The sequence below is a fragment of the Pseudophryne corroboree genome, chromosome 3 (assembly GCF_028390025.1).
Source record: "Pseudophryne corroboree isolate aPseCor3 chromosome 3, aPseCor3.hap2, whole genome shotgun sequence".
Taxonomy (NCBI): domain Eukaryota; kingdom Metazoa; phylum Chordata; class Amphibia; order Anura; family Myobatrachidae; genus Pseudophryne; species Pseudophryne corroboree.
The window spans coordinates 418,574,014-418,592,138 of record NC_086446.1 but is presented as its reverse complement, the minus strand read 5'-3'; the positions used below and the strand labels follow the sequence as shown (position 1 = coordinate 418,592,138).

The window sequence follows — 18,125 nt, the reverse complement described above, 5'->3', positions numbered from 1 at the left end:
GCCAAACCCCGGTGTAGAGCGGAGGGGAAGATTAAACATTGCCGGGTGCAGCAGGAAGGTCAGAGTGTTGTGCTGGGAAGCTCGGAGTTTGACAGCTTGGTGGATCTGATTAGTTACTATGAGAAACATCCATTATACCGCAAGATGAAACTGAGATATCCCATCAATGAGGAGACTCTTGAGAAGATTGGCACAGCTGTAAGTGCTAAAATATGATTACTGGATGGGTTGTGGTGGTCAGACGACTTAGGAAAAATGGGCACATTGACTGACTGTATCTTTCCTGTGTTGTAGGAGCCAGATTATGGAGCACTGTATGAAGGAAGGAACCCAGGTTTCTATGTGGAACCCAACCCCATGCCTGCATTTAAGGTATGGTCTATTGCTAAAGTTGGCCGAAGGCCAAACCTGGTCTGTAGGTGTCTGATTCTCCTCTCATCATTGATCCTCTGTTTTCTCCCCTCCCTATACATCCTTCTTTCTCCCTGGATCTTACTCCTTCTGTGTCTCCCTAGTGCTCTGTCAGGGCCCTGTTTGATTATAAAGCTCAACGAGAGGATGAACTTACTTTCACCAAAAATGCCATCATCCAGAATGTGGAGAAGCAGGAGGGTGGATGGTAAGAGCAAATTAGTAGCTGGCGCATACTACTTCTTGGATCCATCTTAACTTCCATGAACTGTTTCAATATTGTAAAGCTAACATTGAAGTAAGAAGAAGCACAGCAACTTGTTGAGATGCTTTTAGTAATATTGAGTTCTTATGTTTACCTACTTTTGTCCTATAGGTGGCGTGGAGACTACGGAGGCAAAAAGCAGATGTGGTTCCCCTCTAACTATGTGGAGGAGATATTCAGCCCAGCAGAACCTGAACCTGAGCGGCCAGTGAGTCTGTCCTTTTTTTAAAAGGGCCATAAGTGTAAAACTAATAAGGCAGAAATATATGTGTAAACGTCCCTATAACCTAGTAGTAGTTGAGGTATTTGTTATTGTTTTTAAAGGATATCTCCCACCTAAGATTATTTTTGCTCATTTGTGTGTGTACAGCTATTTACTTGTCTTCCTCACTCCTGCAGTGAATAAATTCCTGCACATTCACCGGTTTAGATAGAAACACATTAGGTTACTATGCAAGCAGCATAGTAATCAGGGTGTCTGTCAGCCATGAGGGCTAATACAGACAAACAGTGGTAGCTGCTCAATCCTTCCTGCAGATAATTATATATCAGGTGCTAGAAAAGGGGAGGGGGCCACAAACAAACAGCAGACAGAGGGGGGGGGGGGGGGGGGTGCTCCCCCAGGATGGTGCTCCCCCTCCCTGATATTCCCCCAGCACACTAAACATGACCTGTAACAATGCCGGAACCTATCTGGTAATATAATTTCAGAGGAATTAAGTCACGTGTTTGCAAAAACATGTTTAGCTGCTGGCCGCGTCAAGACTTCTCAGATATCAGCAGTCCTAACACTACATAATAGCAGTCATGAGGGGCTCACAGGGACACAGAGAAGACAGGAGCAAGCAAGATAAATATGTAATATCTGATTTATTTGAAATTCCTGCCCCCACACACTAAAAATAAACAAAGAAAGCTAATAATAGACTGGTGTGGAGATGCCATGTGCCCTCATTATTCACCTCACTGTAAGCTCAAGTACCTTGTTGATAGCTATTAAATCCCTAGAAAGGTTCCCTATCACAGCCAGAATATTGTCGGTGATGTGTGATTAGTTTTTCCTTGGACAGTTGTGGTTGGCCATTGTCAATGTGACTTTAATTTTTTTTTCTGTACTACCACAGCATCTGGATGAGAACAGCCCACTTGGAGACCTCCTTGGAGGAGAACTGGATGTGCCATCATGCCAGATTGGTAAGAGACTTTGAATGGGATTTTGGAGAATGCAACCAGTCACATTCTAACTATAGATTTCCCTATATACCTCTGCTTGGTTGTAATGGGCAATACTTCTAGCTTTTTCTACATATCCTGCTTTTGTGTACAGTAAGACATTGTACACTGTATCCTACAGGTGTTATCTTTCACAATCCATTGCTTGCTAGCGGGAGATGGGGATATACGAAGTGTTCATAATGTGTAAATCTATGTAGTTGCAGTGTAAATTACTTCTCACACTCCTTCACTTCAGCTATTCGGCATGAGGGGATGAACAGTCGTCCTTATGTTTTTTCAATAAATGTCCCATCTGTGACAAGATGTCCACTTGATGTGGCGGCTGACTCTGCAGAAGACATGAATGACTGGGTAAAGAAAATCCGAGAAGCAGCACAGACAGCAGATGCTCGGGTATGAGGCGTAACCAAATATATAGTCTTACAATGCTTAGTCACTAATCAAGGCTATGTTCCCCATCTGTTTGTTTAGTTTTCTCCCTAAAATGCACGTAAACCACACACACAGTGTGGCAGCCATTTTGTGAACTGTAGCAATATTAATGACAGTAAGGAATTGACTCAATCAACTCACACCCGCAAGTGAGGGGCGAGTTGCTGTTGCAACGGTGTATAAACACCAGTAACGGAAGTGGAATTTGGGCCTGATCTCACCTCAAATTAATGGGTTTTTGTACAAAGCCCTATGGGGCTGCAAACAAATATCCAGGAATCTGGTGATACTACAAGTGTGGCATATAGCCGCACTTACCTCAGTGGTGAGAACATTCAGTATAATTGAATCGACCCCAAAGTCTGCTCACCAGGATCCTGTGACAATATTTAGGCATTTCATAGCAATGAGACACAGGCAATTGGTGAAACACATTCTTATGAATATTGGTTTGGCCTAAAAAATGTCTGCCTCCACTTGGTGACCGCTGTGGCTCCCTGCTTTGTTTTTATATCTTTCTTCCCCTAATCTTTTTTTCCCTGTCATTTATCAGCTCACAGAAGGAAAAATTATGGAACGAAGAAAAAAAATTGCTCTGGAGCTGTCTGAGCTTGTCATTTATTGCCGACCTGTGCCTTTTGATGAAGAGAGTAAGTGACTGAGTTTCTTAGTCCCCATATCATGTGTTGGCCATGCACCCATAATTCTTAGTGTGGGAATGATCCTAGAAATAAAGCATATTCTTTTCTAGAGATAGGCACAGAAAGAGCATGCTATCGGGACATGTCATCCTTCCCTGAAACGAAAGCAGAGAAATACGTTAACAAGCTAAAAGGAAAGAAGTTCCTGCAGTACAACAGACGCCAGCTGTCCCGCATCTATCCCAAAGGACAGCGCCTTGATTCCTCCAATTACGACCCAATGCCAATGTGGATTTGCGGCAGCCAGTTGGTAGCACTTAACTTCCAGACTCCAGGTATGGTTTTTAGGACTGTGTTAATCCTTGTGTATTGTGTTCCATATCGCCACAGAGTAACGGAATACTGGGAGGGACATGCGTAGGCTTTTGATGTAACAGTGTCTTGCTGTGCATCATGGCTTGTAATATTCTTTTTTTTTTTTTTTTTTTCCCCCATCAGATAAGCCCATGCAGATGAACCAGGCTCTTTTCCATTCCGGTGGGCGCTGTGGTTATGTCCTGCAACCAAGCAGTATGAGAGAAGAAATGTTCGACCCATTTGACAAATGTTCCCTTCGTATGCTGGAGCCAGTTATTATCTGTATTGAGGTGAGAGTCTGGACACTAATCCTCTTACTAAGTATTTGCATTTTTCCTTTTGCATAAAAAGCCTTGGCCAATAATAATGCACTACAGCTGAAGGAGATGGGTTTTAAGATGAACTACTAAAACCGTAGCATTTTCTGAAATAAAGATTGTGGCTATTATGATTACAGGCTGATTTCATGTAGTACATGTTAATTGATTGGGGCCAATGTTAATACATAATTATGAATACACTCTTATGTGTATAATGAGCTATATGCCTATCACATAAATTCAGCGGTGTAACAAGGTATGTTCTCTGCTCACAGATCATGGGCGCCAGACACCTACCCAAGAATGGCAGAGGTATTGTGTGCCCATTTGTGGAGGTGGAAATCTGCGGAGCTGAATATGACAATGCCAAAGCCAAAACAGAATTTGTAGGTGAGAGATGAATTTATGTTCTGTACTATAATAAATGGCATTGTGTGTACCATGATTGGGGCTGTTGAGGTGTTGGGACATACTTACTGGTCCAAGATCAATATATTATTTTAACACCTTAATAGAATAGTATATTTCATTATTTTATGTACAGGACTCTGGTACAATATATCCTTATATTTGTGAGTATTGATGTCATCGCATATGTTTGGAGAGTAGTGATGTCATTTGTCACATGACTCACTGAGACTTTGTCCCATACTGCAATGTGACAACTCCCATTCATAATTGGGATTACTTCCAACTATTTAATTGATTTGTTCCAATTTGTAACTTATGTACTATTATTATGTAGGATTATCAGGGCCGTAACTACGTGTGTGCCAGGTGTGCCTGGCACACAGCGCAGTTGCCCTGAGGGTGCAACGGCCAGCGGCATGTAATGAGTAAAATTGACTAATTACATGCCGCCTCTGCTGTGTGCTGTGCGCCGCGCTGGAGAGGAGAGAGCAGCGCCGGGCAGCGGAGGAGAAGGGAGGGGGACTGGAGCCGCAGCAGCGCTATGTAATTGGTAGTAGCGCCGCTGCAGCAGCCCCTTCTCCTTCCGTATTGGCTGCCCGGCACTGCTGTGAATGCTGGGATGCGGTTCCTCCATCCCAGCCTTCACAGAGGCACCGGGCAGCCTATACGGAAGGAGAGGGGACTGCTGCAGCAGTGCTACTACCAATTACATAGCGTTGCTGCGGCTCCAGTCCCCCTCCCTCCTCCTTCTCCCCTGCCTGCACCGAGGGAGCTGCCAGCACGAGGAGCCTAACTGCCAGCGGGGAGATGGTAAGTATCTCTCTCTCTCTCTCTATCCTTTCTGCCGCAATGTGTAAAAAGGGGGACACCGTCTGCCGTAATGTGTAAAAAGGGGGACTGGCTGCCGCAATGTGTAAAAAGGGGGACACCGTCTGCCGTAATGTGTAAAAAGGGGGACTGGCTGCCGCAATGTGTAAAAAGGGGGACACCGTCTGCCGTAATGTGTAAAAAAGGGGGACTGGCTGCCGCAATGTGTAAAAAAGGGGGACGCTGTCTGCCGTAATGTGTAAAAAAGGGGGATGCTGTCTGCAGTAATGTGTAAAAAAGGGGGACGCTGTCTGCCGTAATGTGTAAAAAAAAAAAGGGGACGCTGTCTGCCGTAATGTGTAAATACGGCACTGTCTGCCGTAATGTGTAAAAAAGGGGACGCTGTCTGCTGTTATGTGTAAAAAGGGGAATCTGTCTGCCGTAATGTGAAAAAGGGGAACTACCTGGTGTAGTGGCACTACTGTGCGGAGTAAATTGAATAATGGAGACTACTGTGCACCATTGTATGAAGTTGAACTGGTATTATTTTGTGGCCACACCCCTTTCCTGTGAAGCCACTGCCGACGGTTTACGTTAAGGGGGGGGGGGGGGGGGGGGGCGATGCCGTTTCTTGCACACAGCGCTAAAATGTCTAGTTACGGCACTGAGGGTTATTGTAGCGACTACTGAAGAATGATAAAGAAAACTAAAATTCACCTACGAGTTATGTGACATGTACTAGAACAGATATTATATTGTTTATTTCTCTATCGTCCTAGTGGATGCTGGGGTTCCTGAAAGGACCATGGGGAATAGCGGCTCCGCAGGAGACAGGGCACAAAAGTAAAGCTTTCCGATCAGGTGGTGTGCACTGGCTCCTCCCCCTATGACCCTCCTCCAAGCCAGTTAGATTTTTGTGCCCGGCCGAGAAGGGTGCAATCTAGGTGGCTCTCCTAAAGAGCTGCTTAGAAAAGTTTAGCTTAGGTTTTTTATTTTACAGTGAGTCCTGCTGGCAACAGGATCACTGCAACGAGGGACTTAGGGGAGAAGAAGTGAACTCACCTGCGTGCAGGATGGATTGGCTTCTTGGCTACTGGACATCAGCTCCAGAGGGACGATCACAGGTACAGCCTGGATGGTCACCGGAGCCTTGCCGCCGGCCCCCTTGCAGATGCTGAAGTAAGAAGAGGTCCAGAATCGGCGGCAGAAGACTCCTCAGTCTTCTAAAGGTAGCGCACAGCACTGCAGCTGTGCGCCATTTTCCTCTCAGCACACTTCACACGGCAGTCACTGAGGGTGCAGGGCGCTGGGAGGGGGGCGCCCTGGGAGGCAAATGAATACCTATTTTGGCTAAAAATACCTCACATATAGCCTCCGGAGGCTATATGGAGATATTTAACCCCTGCCAGAATCCGTTAAAAGCGGGAGACGAGGCCGCCGAAAAAGGGGCGGGGCCTATCTCCTCAGCACACAGCGCCATTTTCCCTCACAGAAAGGCTGGAGGGAAGGCTCCCAGGCTCTCCCCTGCACTGCACTACAGAAACAGGGTTAAAACAGAGAGGGGGGGGCACTAATTTGGCGTTAAAAATATATAAAAAAGATGCTATAAGGGAAAACACTTATATAAGGTTGTCCCTATATAATTATAGCGTTTTTGGTGTGTGCTGGTAAACTCTCCCTCTGTCTCTCCAAAGGGCTAGTGGGTCCTGTCCTCTATCAGAGCATTCCCTGTGTGTGTGCTGTGTGTCGGTACGTGTGTGTCGACATGTATGAGGACGATGTTGGTGAGGAGGCGGAGCAATTGCCTGTAATGGTGATGTCACTCTCTAGGGAGTCGACACCGGAATGGATGGCTTATTTAGGGAATTACGTGATAATGTCAACACGCTGCAAGGTCGGTTGACGACATGAGACGGCCGACAAACAATTAGTACCGGTCCAGACGTCTCAAAAACACCGTCAGGGGTTTTAAAACGCCCGTTTACTTTAGTCGGTCGACACAGACACAGACAGGGACACTGAATCCAGTGTCGACGGTGAATAAACAAACGTATTCCTTATTAGGGCCACACGTTAAAGGCAATGAAGGAGGTGTTTCATATTTCTGATACTACAAGTACCACAAAAGAGGGTATTATGTGGGATGTGAAAAAACTACCGTAGTTTTTCCTGAATCAGATAAATTAAATAAAGTGTGTGATGATGCGTGGGTTCCCCCCGATAGAAAATTATGGGCGGTATACCCTTTCCCGCCAGAAGTTAGGGCGCGTTGGGAAACACCCCTTAGGGTGGATAAGGCGCTCACACGCTTATCAAAACAAGTGGCGGTACCGTCTATAGATAGGGCCGTCCTCAAGGACCAGCTGACAGGAGGCTGGAAAATATCATAAAAAGTATATACACACATACTGGTGTTATACTGCGACCAGCGATCGCCTCAGCCTGGATGTGCAGAGCTGGGGTGGCTTGGTCGGATTCCCTGACTAAAAATATTGATACCCTTGACAGGGACAGTATTTTATTGACTATAGAGCATTTTAAAGGATGCATTTCTATATATGCGAGATGCACAGAGGGATATTGGCACTCTGGCATCAAGAGTAAATGCGATGTCCATATCTGCCAGAAGATGTTATGGACACGACAGTGGTCAGGTGATGCAGATTCCAAACGGCACAAAGGTGTATTGCCGTATAAAGGAAGAGGAGTTATTTGGGGTCGGTCCATCGGACCTGGTGGCCACGGCAACTGCTGGAAAATCCGCCGTTTTTACCCTAAGTCACATCTCTGCAGAAAAAGACACCGTCTTTTCAGCCTCAGTCCTTTCGTCCCTATAAGATCATATCTGCCCAGGGATAGAGGAAAGGGAAGAAGACTGCAGCAGGCAGCCCATTCCCAGGAACAGAAGCGTTCCACCGCTTCTGACAAATTCTCAGCATGGCGCTGAGACCGTACAGGACCCCTGGATCCTACAAGTAGTATCCCAGGGGTACAGATTGGAATGTCGAGACGTTTCCCCTTCGCAGGCTCCTGAAGTCTGCTTTACCAAGGTCTCCCTCCGACAAGGAGGCAGTATGGGAAAAAATTCACAAGCTGTATTCCCAGCAGGTGATAATTAAATTACCCCTCCTACTACAAGAAAAGGGGTATTATTCCACACTATATTGTGGTACTGAAGCCAGAAGGCTAGGTGAGACTTATTCTAAAAAATTTTTTGAACACTTACAAAGGTTCTAATCAAGATGGAGTCACTCAGAGCAGTGATAACGAACCAGGAAGAAGGGGACTATATAGTGTCCCGGGACATTAGGGATGCTTACCTCTATGTCCCAAATTTGCCCTTCTCACTAAGGGTACCTCAGGTTCGTGGTGCAGAACTGTCACTATCAGTTTCAGACGCTGCCGTTTGGATTGTCCACGGCACCCCGGGTCTTTACCAAGGTAATGGCCGAAATGATGATTCTTCTTCGAAGAAAAGGCGTCTTAATTATCCCTTACTTGGACGATCTCCTGATAAGGGCATAGTCCAGGGAACAGTTGGAGGTCGGAGTAGCACTATCTCGGATACTGCTACAACAGCACGGGTGGATTCTAAATATTCCAAAATCGCAGCTGATCCCGACGACACGTCTGCTGTGCCTAGGGATGATTCTGGACACAGTCCAGAAAAAGGTGTTTCTCCCGGAAGAGAAAGCCAGGGAGTTATCCGAGCTAGTCAGGAACCTCCTAAAAACAGTGCATCATTGCACAAGGGTCCTGGTAAAAATGGTGGCTTCCTACGAAGCAATTCCATTCGGCAGATTTCACGCAAGAACTTTTCAGTGGGATCTGCTGGACAAATGGTCCGGATCGCATCTTCAGATGCATCAGCGGATAACCCTATATCCAAGGACAAGGGTGTCTCTCCTGTGGTGGTTATAGAGTGCTCATCTTCTAGAGGGCCGCAGATTCGGCATTCAGGATTGGATGCTGGTGACCACGGAGCCCAGCCCGAGAGGCTGGGGAGCAGTCACACAAGGAAAAAATTTCCAGGGAGTGTGATCAAGTCTGGAGACTTTTCTCCACATAAATATACTGGAGCTAAGGGTAAATTTATAATGCTCTAAGCTTAGCAAGACCTCTGCTTCAAGGTCAGCCGGTATTGATCCAGTGGGAAAAACATCACGGCAGTCGCCCACGTAAACAGACAGGGCGACACAAGAAGCAGGAGGGCAATGGCAAAAACTGCAAGGACTTTTCGCTGGGCGGAAAATCATGTGATAGCACTGTCAGCAGTGTTTCATCCCGGGAATGGAAACTGGGAAGCAGACTTCCTCAGCAGGCACGACCTCCACCCGGGAGAGTGGAAACTTCATCGGGAAGTTTTTTCCACTTGATTGTAAACCGTTGGGAAATACCAAAGGTGGACATGATGGCGTCCCGTCTGAACAAAAAACGGGACAGGTATTGCGCCAGGTCAAGAGACCCTCAGGCAATAGCTGTGGACGTTCTGGTAACACCGTGGGTGTACCAGTCGGTGTATGTGTTCCCTCCTCTGCTTCTCATACCTAAGGTGCTGAGAATTATAAGACGTAGAGGAGTAAGAACTATACTCATGGCTCCGGATTGGCCAAGAAGGACTTGGTACCCGGAACTTCAAGAGATGCTTACAGAGGTCTTATGGCCTCTGCCGCTAAGAAGGGACTTGCTTCAGCAAGTACCATGTCTGTTCCAAGACTTACCGCAGCTGCGTTTGTCGGCATGGAGGTGGAAAGCCGGATCCTAAGGGAAAAAGGCATTCCGGAAGAGGTCATTCCTACCCTGGTCAAAGCCAGAAAGGAGGTGACCGCACAACATTATCACCACATGTGGCGAAAATATGTTGCGTGGTGTGAGGCCAGGAAGGCCCCACAAAGAAATTTCAACTCGGTCGTTTCCTGCATTTCCTGCAAACAGGAGTGTCTATGGGCCTCAAATTGGGGTCCATTAAGGTTCAAATTTCGGCCCTGTCGATTTTCTTCCAAAAATAATTGGCTTCAGTTCCTGAAGTCCAGAAGTTTGTCAAGGGAGTATTGCATATACAACCCCCTTTTGTGCCTCCAGTGGCACTGTGGGATCTCAACGTAGTTCTGGGATTCCTCAAATCACATTGGTTTAAAACCAGTCAAATCTGTGGATTTGAAGCATCTCACATAAAAAGTGACCATGCTCTTGGCCCTGGCCTGGACCAGGCGAGTGTCAAATTGGTGGTTTTTTTCTCAAAAAAGCCCATATCTGTTTGTCCATTCGGACAGGGCAGAGCTGCGGACTCGTCCCCAGTTCTCTCCCTAAGGTGGTGTCAGTGTTTCACCTGAACCAGCTTATTGTGGTGCCTTGCACCTACTAGGGACTTGGAGGACTCCAAGTTGCTAGATGTTGTCAGGGCCCTGAAAATATGTTCCAGGACGGCTGGAGTCAGGAAAACTGACTTGCTGTTATCCTGTATGCACCCAACAAACTGGGTGCTCTTGCTTCTAAGCAGACTATGGCTAGTTGGATGTGTAATACAATTCAGCTTGCACATTCTGTGGCAGGCCTGCCACAGCCAAAATATGTAAATGCCCATTCCACAAGGAAGGTGGGCTCATCTTGGGCGGCTGCCCGAGGGGTCTCGGCTTTACAACTTTGCCGAGCAGCTACTTGGTCAGGGGCAAACACGTTTGCTAAATTCTACAAATTTGATACCCTGGCTAAGGAGGACCTGGAGTTCTCTCATTCGGTGCTGCAGAGTCATCCGCACTCTCCCGCCCGTTTGGGAGCTTTGGTATAATCCCCATGGTCCTTTCAGGAACCCCAGCATCCACTAGGACGATAGAGAAAATAAGAATTTACTTACCGATAATTCTATTTCTCGGAGTCCGTAGTGGATGCTGGGCGCCCATCCCAAGTGCGGATTATCTGCAATACTTGTACATAGTTACAAAAATCGGGTTATTATTGTTGTGAGCCATCTTTTCAGAGGCTCCGCTGTTATCATACTGTTAACTGGGTTTAGATCACAAGTTGTACGGTGTGATTGGTGTGGCTGGTATGAGTCTTACCCGGGATTCAAAATTCCTCCCTTATTGTGTACGCTCGTCCGGGCACAGTACCTAACTGGCTTGGAGGAGGGTCATAGGGGGAGGAGCCAGTGCACACCACCTGATCGGAAAGCTTTACTTTTGTGCCCTGTCTCCTGCGGAGCCGCTATTCCCCATGGTCCTTTCAGGAACCCCAGCATCCACTACGGACTCCGAGAAATAGAATTATCGGTAAGTAAATTCTTATTATTCCTCCTTTTCCTATGTGGGGGGGGAGGGGATGGGGACATTGGGATGTATCAAGTGCCGCCAGGAGCCTGTGTACTTAATTTCACTTTCTTAGGCTCTTACTCCTGATTGGATATCCTAAATTTTTTTTTTTTTTTAAAGTGCCTGTTTGGAGTCTGTTGATCTTTTTATAGCCACCGCTGCAGCACTGTCTGGCTGGGCAGAAGATTGTGGGGGTGATCTTCCTGCTGCAACCCAAGCTTAGGGTGATCAGGGAAGCTGCAACTTCCTTCTCTCTCCTGGCTACAGGCACTGTAGAATCGTCCACCAGCCTGGGCTGTCTTTACTGCAGTAGCCCTGCCTCCCCTACATTCTCCCCCTGCCACACTACAATGATGTGTGCCTAACCGATCCGACGGGCGATGGGACCTTGCATTGGCAAGTGCATTTAGCAGCATCACATCGTACACAATATCTTCTGGTTGGCTGTGCGGCAATCGTGGGTACACACAGAACGATCTGGACGATATATGTCATTCCGATATGGTTGGAAACGACATACAGTATTGATCCAAGATCGTTCTAGTGTGTATTAAATTATAGTCGGAAAGATGTCAGTTTCCGACTGGAATAGGTCGGAAGGGGTTCCGACCTATTCAATCTGGCCTCAGTTATACCGACAAGTCGGGAAATTCAACTTGTGGGAATGCTGTCGTAATACATGCAGATCGGCGGGTTTTAGCCCCGTTTCCGACAATGTCAATCCGACTTTTAAAAAAGTAGGATTGACACTGTTGGGACCAGGCTAAACCTGTCTGGTTTGGCCTGGCATTGAATAGAATGCTGTCGGGTCCTTTCCGTTGGAAAGGACCCGACAGCAATTGAAAACGGCCCTAAGTCGTGGGGGATGCTTAGGATCGCCCCCTGCTGCTTGCTGCTCTACTTGCACGACTGTGATATCCTGCAGGTAGTGGATGTATATTTGTTTTATATAGTTAAAAATATGTAATACAATGATACCGCATTCAGATCGCAAATGCCGGATCCCACCCGGTAAAAGAAACGTGTCCTTACCGGGTGGGATCCGGCATTTGCTCCCCTCTGCTGGCTTTCCGACCCGGCAATATATCGAGTCGGTTGCCATAGCAACGGGGGGGGGGGGCGCAGCAGGGGCGGGGGTGGAGGTGGCGCAGGGAGATGTGCTCATCTCCTGCGCCGCCTCTCCCTATGCTGTGAATGGGAACCGTGTCGCATCGACGCGGCTCCCATTCACACTGCACCTGACCCGGTATTCAACCCGGGTATAATCCTTCTTTTATACCGGGTTGAATTACCGGGTCAGGCGACCCGCTATTTCGCCGAAAGTGCTTTCACATCGCACACTGACCTGTGTCGACACGGCAATATGCCGTGTCGATACCGGGTTATTTGTGCGATGTGAAAGGGGTATTATACTGAATCAGCTGTCATTTACATAATCTGATAATAAAAAATGTACACTTTTGGGGATATTTATGGAAAAAATATTAGCCAGTGAAGTAGTTAAAAGAGATCATCATTTTTAATGTTGTCAACTTGAAAATTACCTGCCCCCCAGTAGGTCTGCACCTTAAAGGTACTGAGTGCGAGCGCCTAAAAATGGGTGTGGCCAATTAAAATGGTACGTGATACACATATGCCCCCAATAGTTCAGCGCCAGATCCACAATTGCCCCCACAGTGCCAGATCCACAATTGCCCCCACAGTGCCAGATCCACAATTGCCCCCACAGTGCCAGATCCACAATTGCCCCCACAGTGCCAGGTATACAAATGCCCCCACAGTGCTAGATACACATTGCCCCCACGGTGCCAGGTATACAAATGCCCCCACGGTGCCGGGTATACAAATGCCCCCCCCCCCCCCCCCCCCCCCACTATGCTGCTCACCACTGCTGCTCCATCCGGCGGCGTGTCTCGGGTGTCAGGGCAGGGAGGAGAGCGTGGCTATGTCGGGCGGCGGCGTGTAGGACCTCAAACCAGCCGCCGGTTCGTGAGCCAATCAGAGCCCTCGGACTGGCAGCGGCGGCTCCTGATTGGCTGCTGGTCCGCGAGCTCTGATTGGCTCACGAACCGGCGGCTGGTTTGAGATCTTACCTGCCGCTGCTGCCGGACATGTAGCTGCGCTCTTCTCCCTGCCCTGACAGCTGAGACACGCCGCCGGACTGAGCAGCGGCGTGTCTCACTGACACAAGCGGGTGAGCCGGAACAAACGGCTTTGCCGGCCTTATACGGCCCGCGGGCCGGAGGTTCCCCACCCCTGCTTTAAGCAAACCATCGCCCGATAGATTACGGCTGTAATCCACCAGGTTTATATTGGAGCAGGTATGCCTGTGGCAGAAATACGGGAGCTACTCTGGCAGTGAGGTATGGTGCCTCTGTTGTGAACAGCTGTGCACACTAGCCAATTGGTCCTCAGTGCACATGTATGCAAAATTCTGTTGTTCTGAAACCTTTGCACGAGGGATACTAACTTCCGACAAGGGGTCTCCCCACAGGGCAGAAACATTACCTCCCTTGAGGACCGCTCTCTGATGTCCCCAATGTTTCCAGTATCTCCCATAGGAGGAACAACACTGGACACCCCCACCCTTTCTTTCCTTTGTTTCAGTGATTTTCAGTTTGGTAATTTTAGATAGTATTTCTGCTTTCCCTCGTATTTTGTCTATGTTCTTTGGGTTTAGTAAAATAAAAAATTAAACGGAGATCCACTTTGGGTGTAAAGGGGGAAGGAGCCTGAGATTAAGCAGTTTATTGCAAAGACTCCTTGCGTAATTTGCTATACTTCAGTGTTCCCACTATAAGTACACAAATCCTAATTTTATAAAGAAGGTGCCAGAAATCTAAATGTTTTGCGTAGACATTTTTAAGTAAATTGTATTTCTTATTTTGCTTTCCTTGGCAGTTGATAATGGGTTGAACCCATTCTGGCCTCAAAAATCTTTCCAGTTTCTTATTGCTAACCCAGAATTTGCCTTCCTGAGGTTTGTGGTCTACGAGCAAGATATGTTCAGTGATCAGAACTTCTTGGCCCAGGCTTCTGTCGTGGTGCGAGGCCTAAAAACAGGTACAGTATAGTATAGGAGACCAGATTTTGGGGAGAAAAGGGAAAAGAGGGTTTGTTTATGTACTTTTTTTTTTTTTAGGAAAGCTAAATTTGTTTTACATTTGCAGGTTACAGAGCAGTCCCCCTAAAAAATAATTATAGTGAAGACCTGGAGTTGGCTTCTCTACTTATGCGCTTAGACATCTACTCCAGCAAGGTGAGAAGGTCCTGCTCTGGTGACAGTAGCAGATGGGGAGTTTGACTGGGGCGAGTTCAGGGATGACAGAAGACTCCTGTGGAGCAGAAGTTGATGAACTTTTTGCATAAAGGCTAAAGAAGGGTTTCATAATCTCTAGCTTTGTAATTCTGTCTGTAAGAAGGATATTTAAGACACACAGTTTGTCCCTATATACTTTCTTCATCAGAATTACTAACTGGCAGGTAAACTGCAAGTCCAGTACTGGCCATACATGGCCTGGGCATGTCACTTGGCCCATGAGGCATATGATCCTTTCACTTGGGCCACACACATGTACCGGTCAACATTTCCAGTTAGAACTTTGCAACCTAATAGGCCTGTTTTGCTTAGCAGCCTGACCCACACCCATTTCAGGTGAGACTGTATTATGGTCTGTCTTTTGGGTGTATTTCAGTAGTGTCACCGGCATTTAGCTGAAGTGTTTGTGTGGGATCAGTACGAGATACCGCCGGACGGGATCCCGATGGTCGGAATACCGACACCGGGATCCCGACCGGCACAATCCCGACGGGGGCGATCGCACCGCAGCCCCTTGCGGGCACGGAGCCTCGCTACGCTCGGCACACTAATTTATTCTCCCTCTGTGGAGAATGTCGGGATTGTGCCGGTCGGGATCCCGGTGTCAGTATTCCGTCCGGCGGGATCTTGACCGCATCCCGTTTGTGTACACAAAAACTAATAGGAGGCAATACTCATATGGAAAATCTACAGCTGGAATAGAGCTAGTGTAAGTTTCTGTGGTGCGACCAAAGACGTGCAAAGTAGTATTTCGCCGTCTGCAGATTCTCACAGTGGACACCTCAGGCCTTGCACATATGGATACAGTGCTGTTCATCAGGGAAGGGCTTTGTGGCGGCATTTAGAGAATATTGCGCTGTATCCAGCTCAGGCCCAATGAGTTTCTGATGTCACTTGGCTAATGCATGTGCTACACTGTTCTTTGAAATGTAGTAATTCATTGCTAAAGCATCTTTAGCTTTTATTAAGTGATTACCCTGTAGTTACTAGTAGTATGTAACGACTGAAAGACTATTCTACACAATGACTGTATTATAGGGGGTATTCCATTACCACAGTAATATACCGGGGGCTAATTGATCCCCCGGGTATTGTTCAATTAGTCCCAAAGGCAACCCCCAGGCTGGTGTTAACGGGAATGTTTTTCAGGTTTGAGCAACCCCGATGAATTGCCTGTTTTTGTGTGCCATTAGCACATAGGTCCAGGAACTTATCTCAGATTCTATGGGCCAGATTCAAATGTTCCCCCCCCCCCCTCCCGGCTGCAACAAGTTCATTTCAGCTCACCAGCCCTGGTGGTAGTGAGCTGAAATGCTCGTAAAGAGACCCGTTTGGGTGCCCAAAAGGGTCTTTTCTCGCTCGCGCCTATTACTTTAATTGGGTTTATGTGCTTTATGCGCTTAAACCTGTGGGGGCATTTAAATATCGCCCCCTATCTCCCGTCACTTTAGACGCGAGATAGGGGGCGCGATAAGATTTGAATTCCCCCAATGTGTTAACGCCCCCAAAACGTTAATTTACCAAGCTAGAAAAAAATTGGTTCTAATTGAATAGCCCTGTTAAAGCCCAAGGCTACTACCCTTTTTCTCACCTGTTAATCCCCCCCATGTCATGCATTTACCATAGTACTGAGAATAAGACATCCCATACACAGAAAGATGGAATCAGGTTTGCTGATTTAGCCTTGCGCCCATACCCTCTCAGATCTGTGCAGTCTCTGCAAACATCAAATGACTACAGAATGTGTCATAGTTGGCCAATTGTATTGTGGTCAAATGTAATGTCTAAATGCTTCATCCTAAATCTCTTTCTATGTTCTAGATCAGAGTTTCCCAAATTTGGTCCTCAAGGCACCCTAACAATCCGGGTTTAAGGCTATCCATGCTTGTGCGCAGATGGCCTAATCAAACTGACACCGGTACTAATTGTCACCTGTGCTTAAGCATGGACAGACTTAAAACCTGGACCGTTAAGTTGTCTTTAAGACCAAGTTTGGAAATTACTTTTATAAATTATAGGATTTTATGCATTTTATTTCAATTTTATCACTGGTTCTTCTTTTTTTCCCTTGTGTACAATCTTTGTAAGCACAAGCACATGTGCTTTCTGTGATTTTCTTTATGTACATGCTCAGACATGTCCCTGATCGATTACATTTATTCCAGCAGGAGAATGGAGAGGTTAATGGTGCGTCAGCACCCCGAGAGAGAATCAGTGACCCCACTGCTGGGCGCACACGTGACAGCCTAAGCGATTCCCGATTTCCAGCACACCAGCTAGATGACTTTCGAATGTCACAAGAACAATTAACAGATCCATTTGATAGAGAACGGAGGTAAAGCCACGGTTCAGTCTGTATATTGTTAAATAGTTTTACTAATTTTCATCTGACATCCCTTTTATACCAGTGTTTCTCATTGATAATGCATACATTTGCACCCTTGTCTGTTCTTCTGTCCAGGATCCCACGGAAAACACGCCTTAGCGGAGATAACAGGCTGTAGACTGGAAGTGATCAGGATGTTCCTCAATCTAGGCTGACATTGCTTTCCGAAGACAGACACCATTCAAACTCATTCTGTCCTGTCCTCTCGGCAGAAGGAAAGTGCCTCAGTAGGGAGTTCGCTGTATGGCAGTTTGAACTTTGCACATACGGTGTCACGTACATCCCTTAAAATGAACTCTGCAAGGTTGTTTTAGTTCAGTATCACAGTGTTTCCACAAAGGGAGCTATTTACCTGCAGCACAAACTGTAGAAACTATTTCTCTATATATGTAATGCCTTGTATATTAGTGGGGCTGTTCCCAAAGACTGGGTTTCCATTAAGCCATTTCCAGAGTTGTGGGCAGCCACTTGCTTTCATCAATTTTCTATGAAACTGTGAAAAGGAGGAAGTTAAAGCGTAGTGTGTTTTAGTATTCTGAGCGTCACCTGTTCTTTCAGTTCTGCGTCACATTCCAGGGACTCTGGCAGTACGAAAACATAGCACCAATTTTGTTCTTTGTTGTTTTTCTCCCTTGCGCACATCATTCCACCTCACATGGATAGTGTTTGTTTTTATTCTTGGAGGTTGGCCATGCCCGGTGCTGTGATTGCTACACAAGGAATGCCTCAGTTTTTACATTCAATCTTTACAGAAGGGGTGGGTCTCGGTACCCTCGTTTTATGTTCATTGATCCAGCATTACTAAACCAGGTAACTCAGCATATCTGGGCAATCAAACATCGAAACTTGGACAAGTTTTAGTACCACTTGCGTCATCATTGTGGATACTTTTGAGAATTGTAGGAGACATTTATGACAACTGATGTAGAGGATTAGTGATTGCCCTTAAAAAGCAATCACGTGTTTGCTTTCATTTTATAAATTAGTATGAGAAAAATAGGATTGGTTTGGTTGCTAAGGGTAACATCACAGTTTTAACATTATGTTCCCTAGTGTGCATATGAGCTTACTGTATGCGATTCTTAGGGGGTAATCCAGTTAACCCTGCGCATAATTAACTGTGCTACGTGGTTAAAACTATTAAATAGTTTTTTCCTTGCATGGTAAATCAGGGGTTAACGCACGCTGACCCATTGATTCTGCAGTTTTCTCAGATTGTTAAACCCCTAATG

General features: G+C 46.6%; 1 protein-coding gene across 4 annotated transcripts in view; it reads left to right on the top strand.

Moving 5' to 3' along the window:
- Positions 1-17,426, top strand: part of PLCG1 (phospholipase C gamma 1) — a 186,967-nt gene extending 169,541 nt beyond the window's left edge. For 3 of the 4 annotated variants that reach the window (XM_063960251.1, XM_063960250.1, XM_063960253.1), the window contains 14 exons: positions 18-198; positions 295-372; positions 516-619; positions 788-884; positions 1,801-1,870; positions 2,148-2,305; positions 2,898-2,994; positions 3,096-3,320; positions 3,484-3,632; positions 3,938-4,052; positions 14,090-14,251; positions 14,359-14,447; positions 16,673-16,842; positions 16,969-17,426. In XM_063960251.1, coding sequence (XP_063816321.1) covers positions 18-198; positions 295-372; positions 516-619; positions 788-884; positions 1,801-1,870; positions 2,148-2,305; positions 2,898-2,994; positions 3,096-3,320; positions 3,484-3,632; positions 3,938-4,052; positions 14,090-14,251; positions 14,359-14,447; positions 16,673-16,842; positions 16,969-17,011 — 1,738 coding nt within the window. In that variant the 3' untranslated portion in view covers positions 17,012-17,426. The remainder of the gene's footprint in view (positions 1-17; positions 199-294; positions 373-515; positions 620-787; positions 885-1,800; positions 1,871-2,147; positions 2,306-2,897; positions 2,995-3,095; positions 3,321-3,483; positions 3,633-3,937; positions 4,053-14,089; positions 14,252-14,358; positions 14,448-16,672; positions 16,843-16,968) is intronic. The other variant, XM_063960252.1, reaches the window with a different exon arrangement.
- The last annotated feature ends 699 nt before the right edge of the window (positions 17,427-18,125 follow it).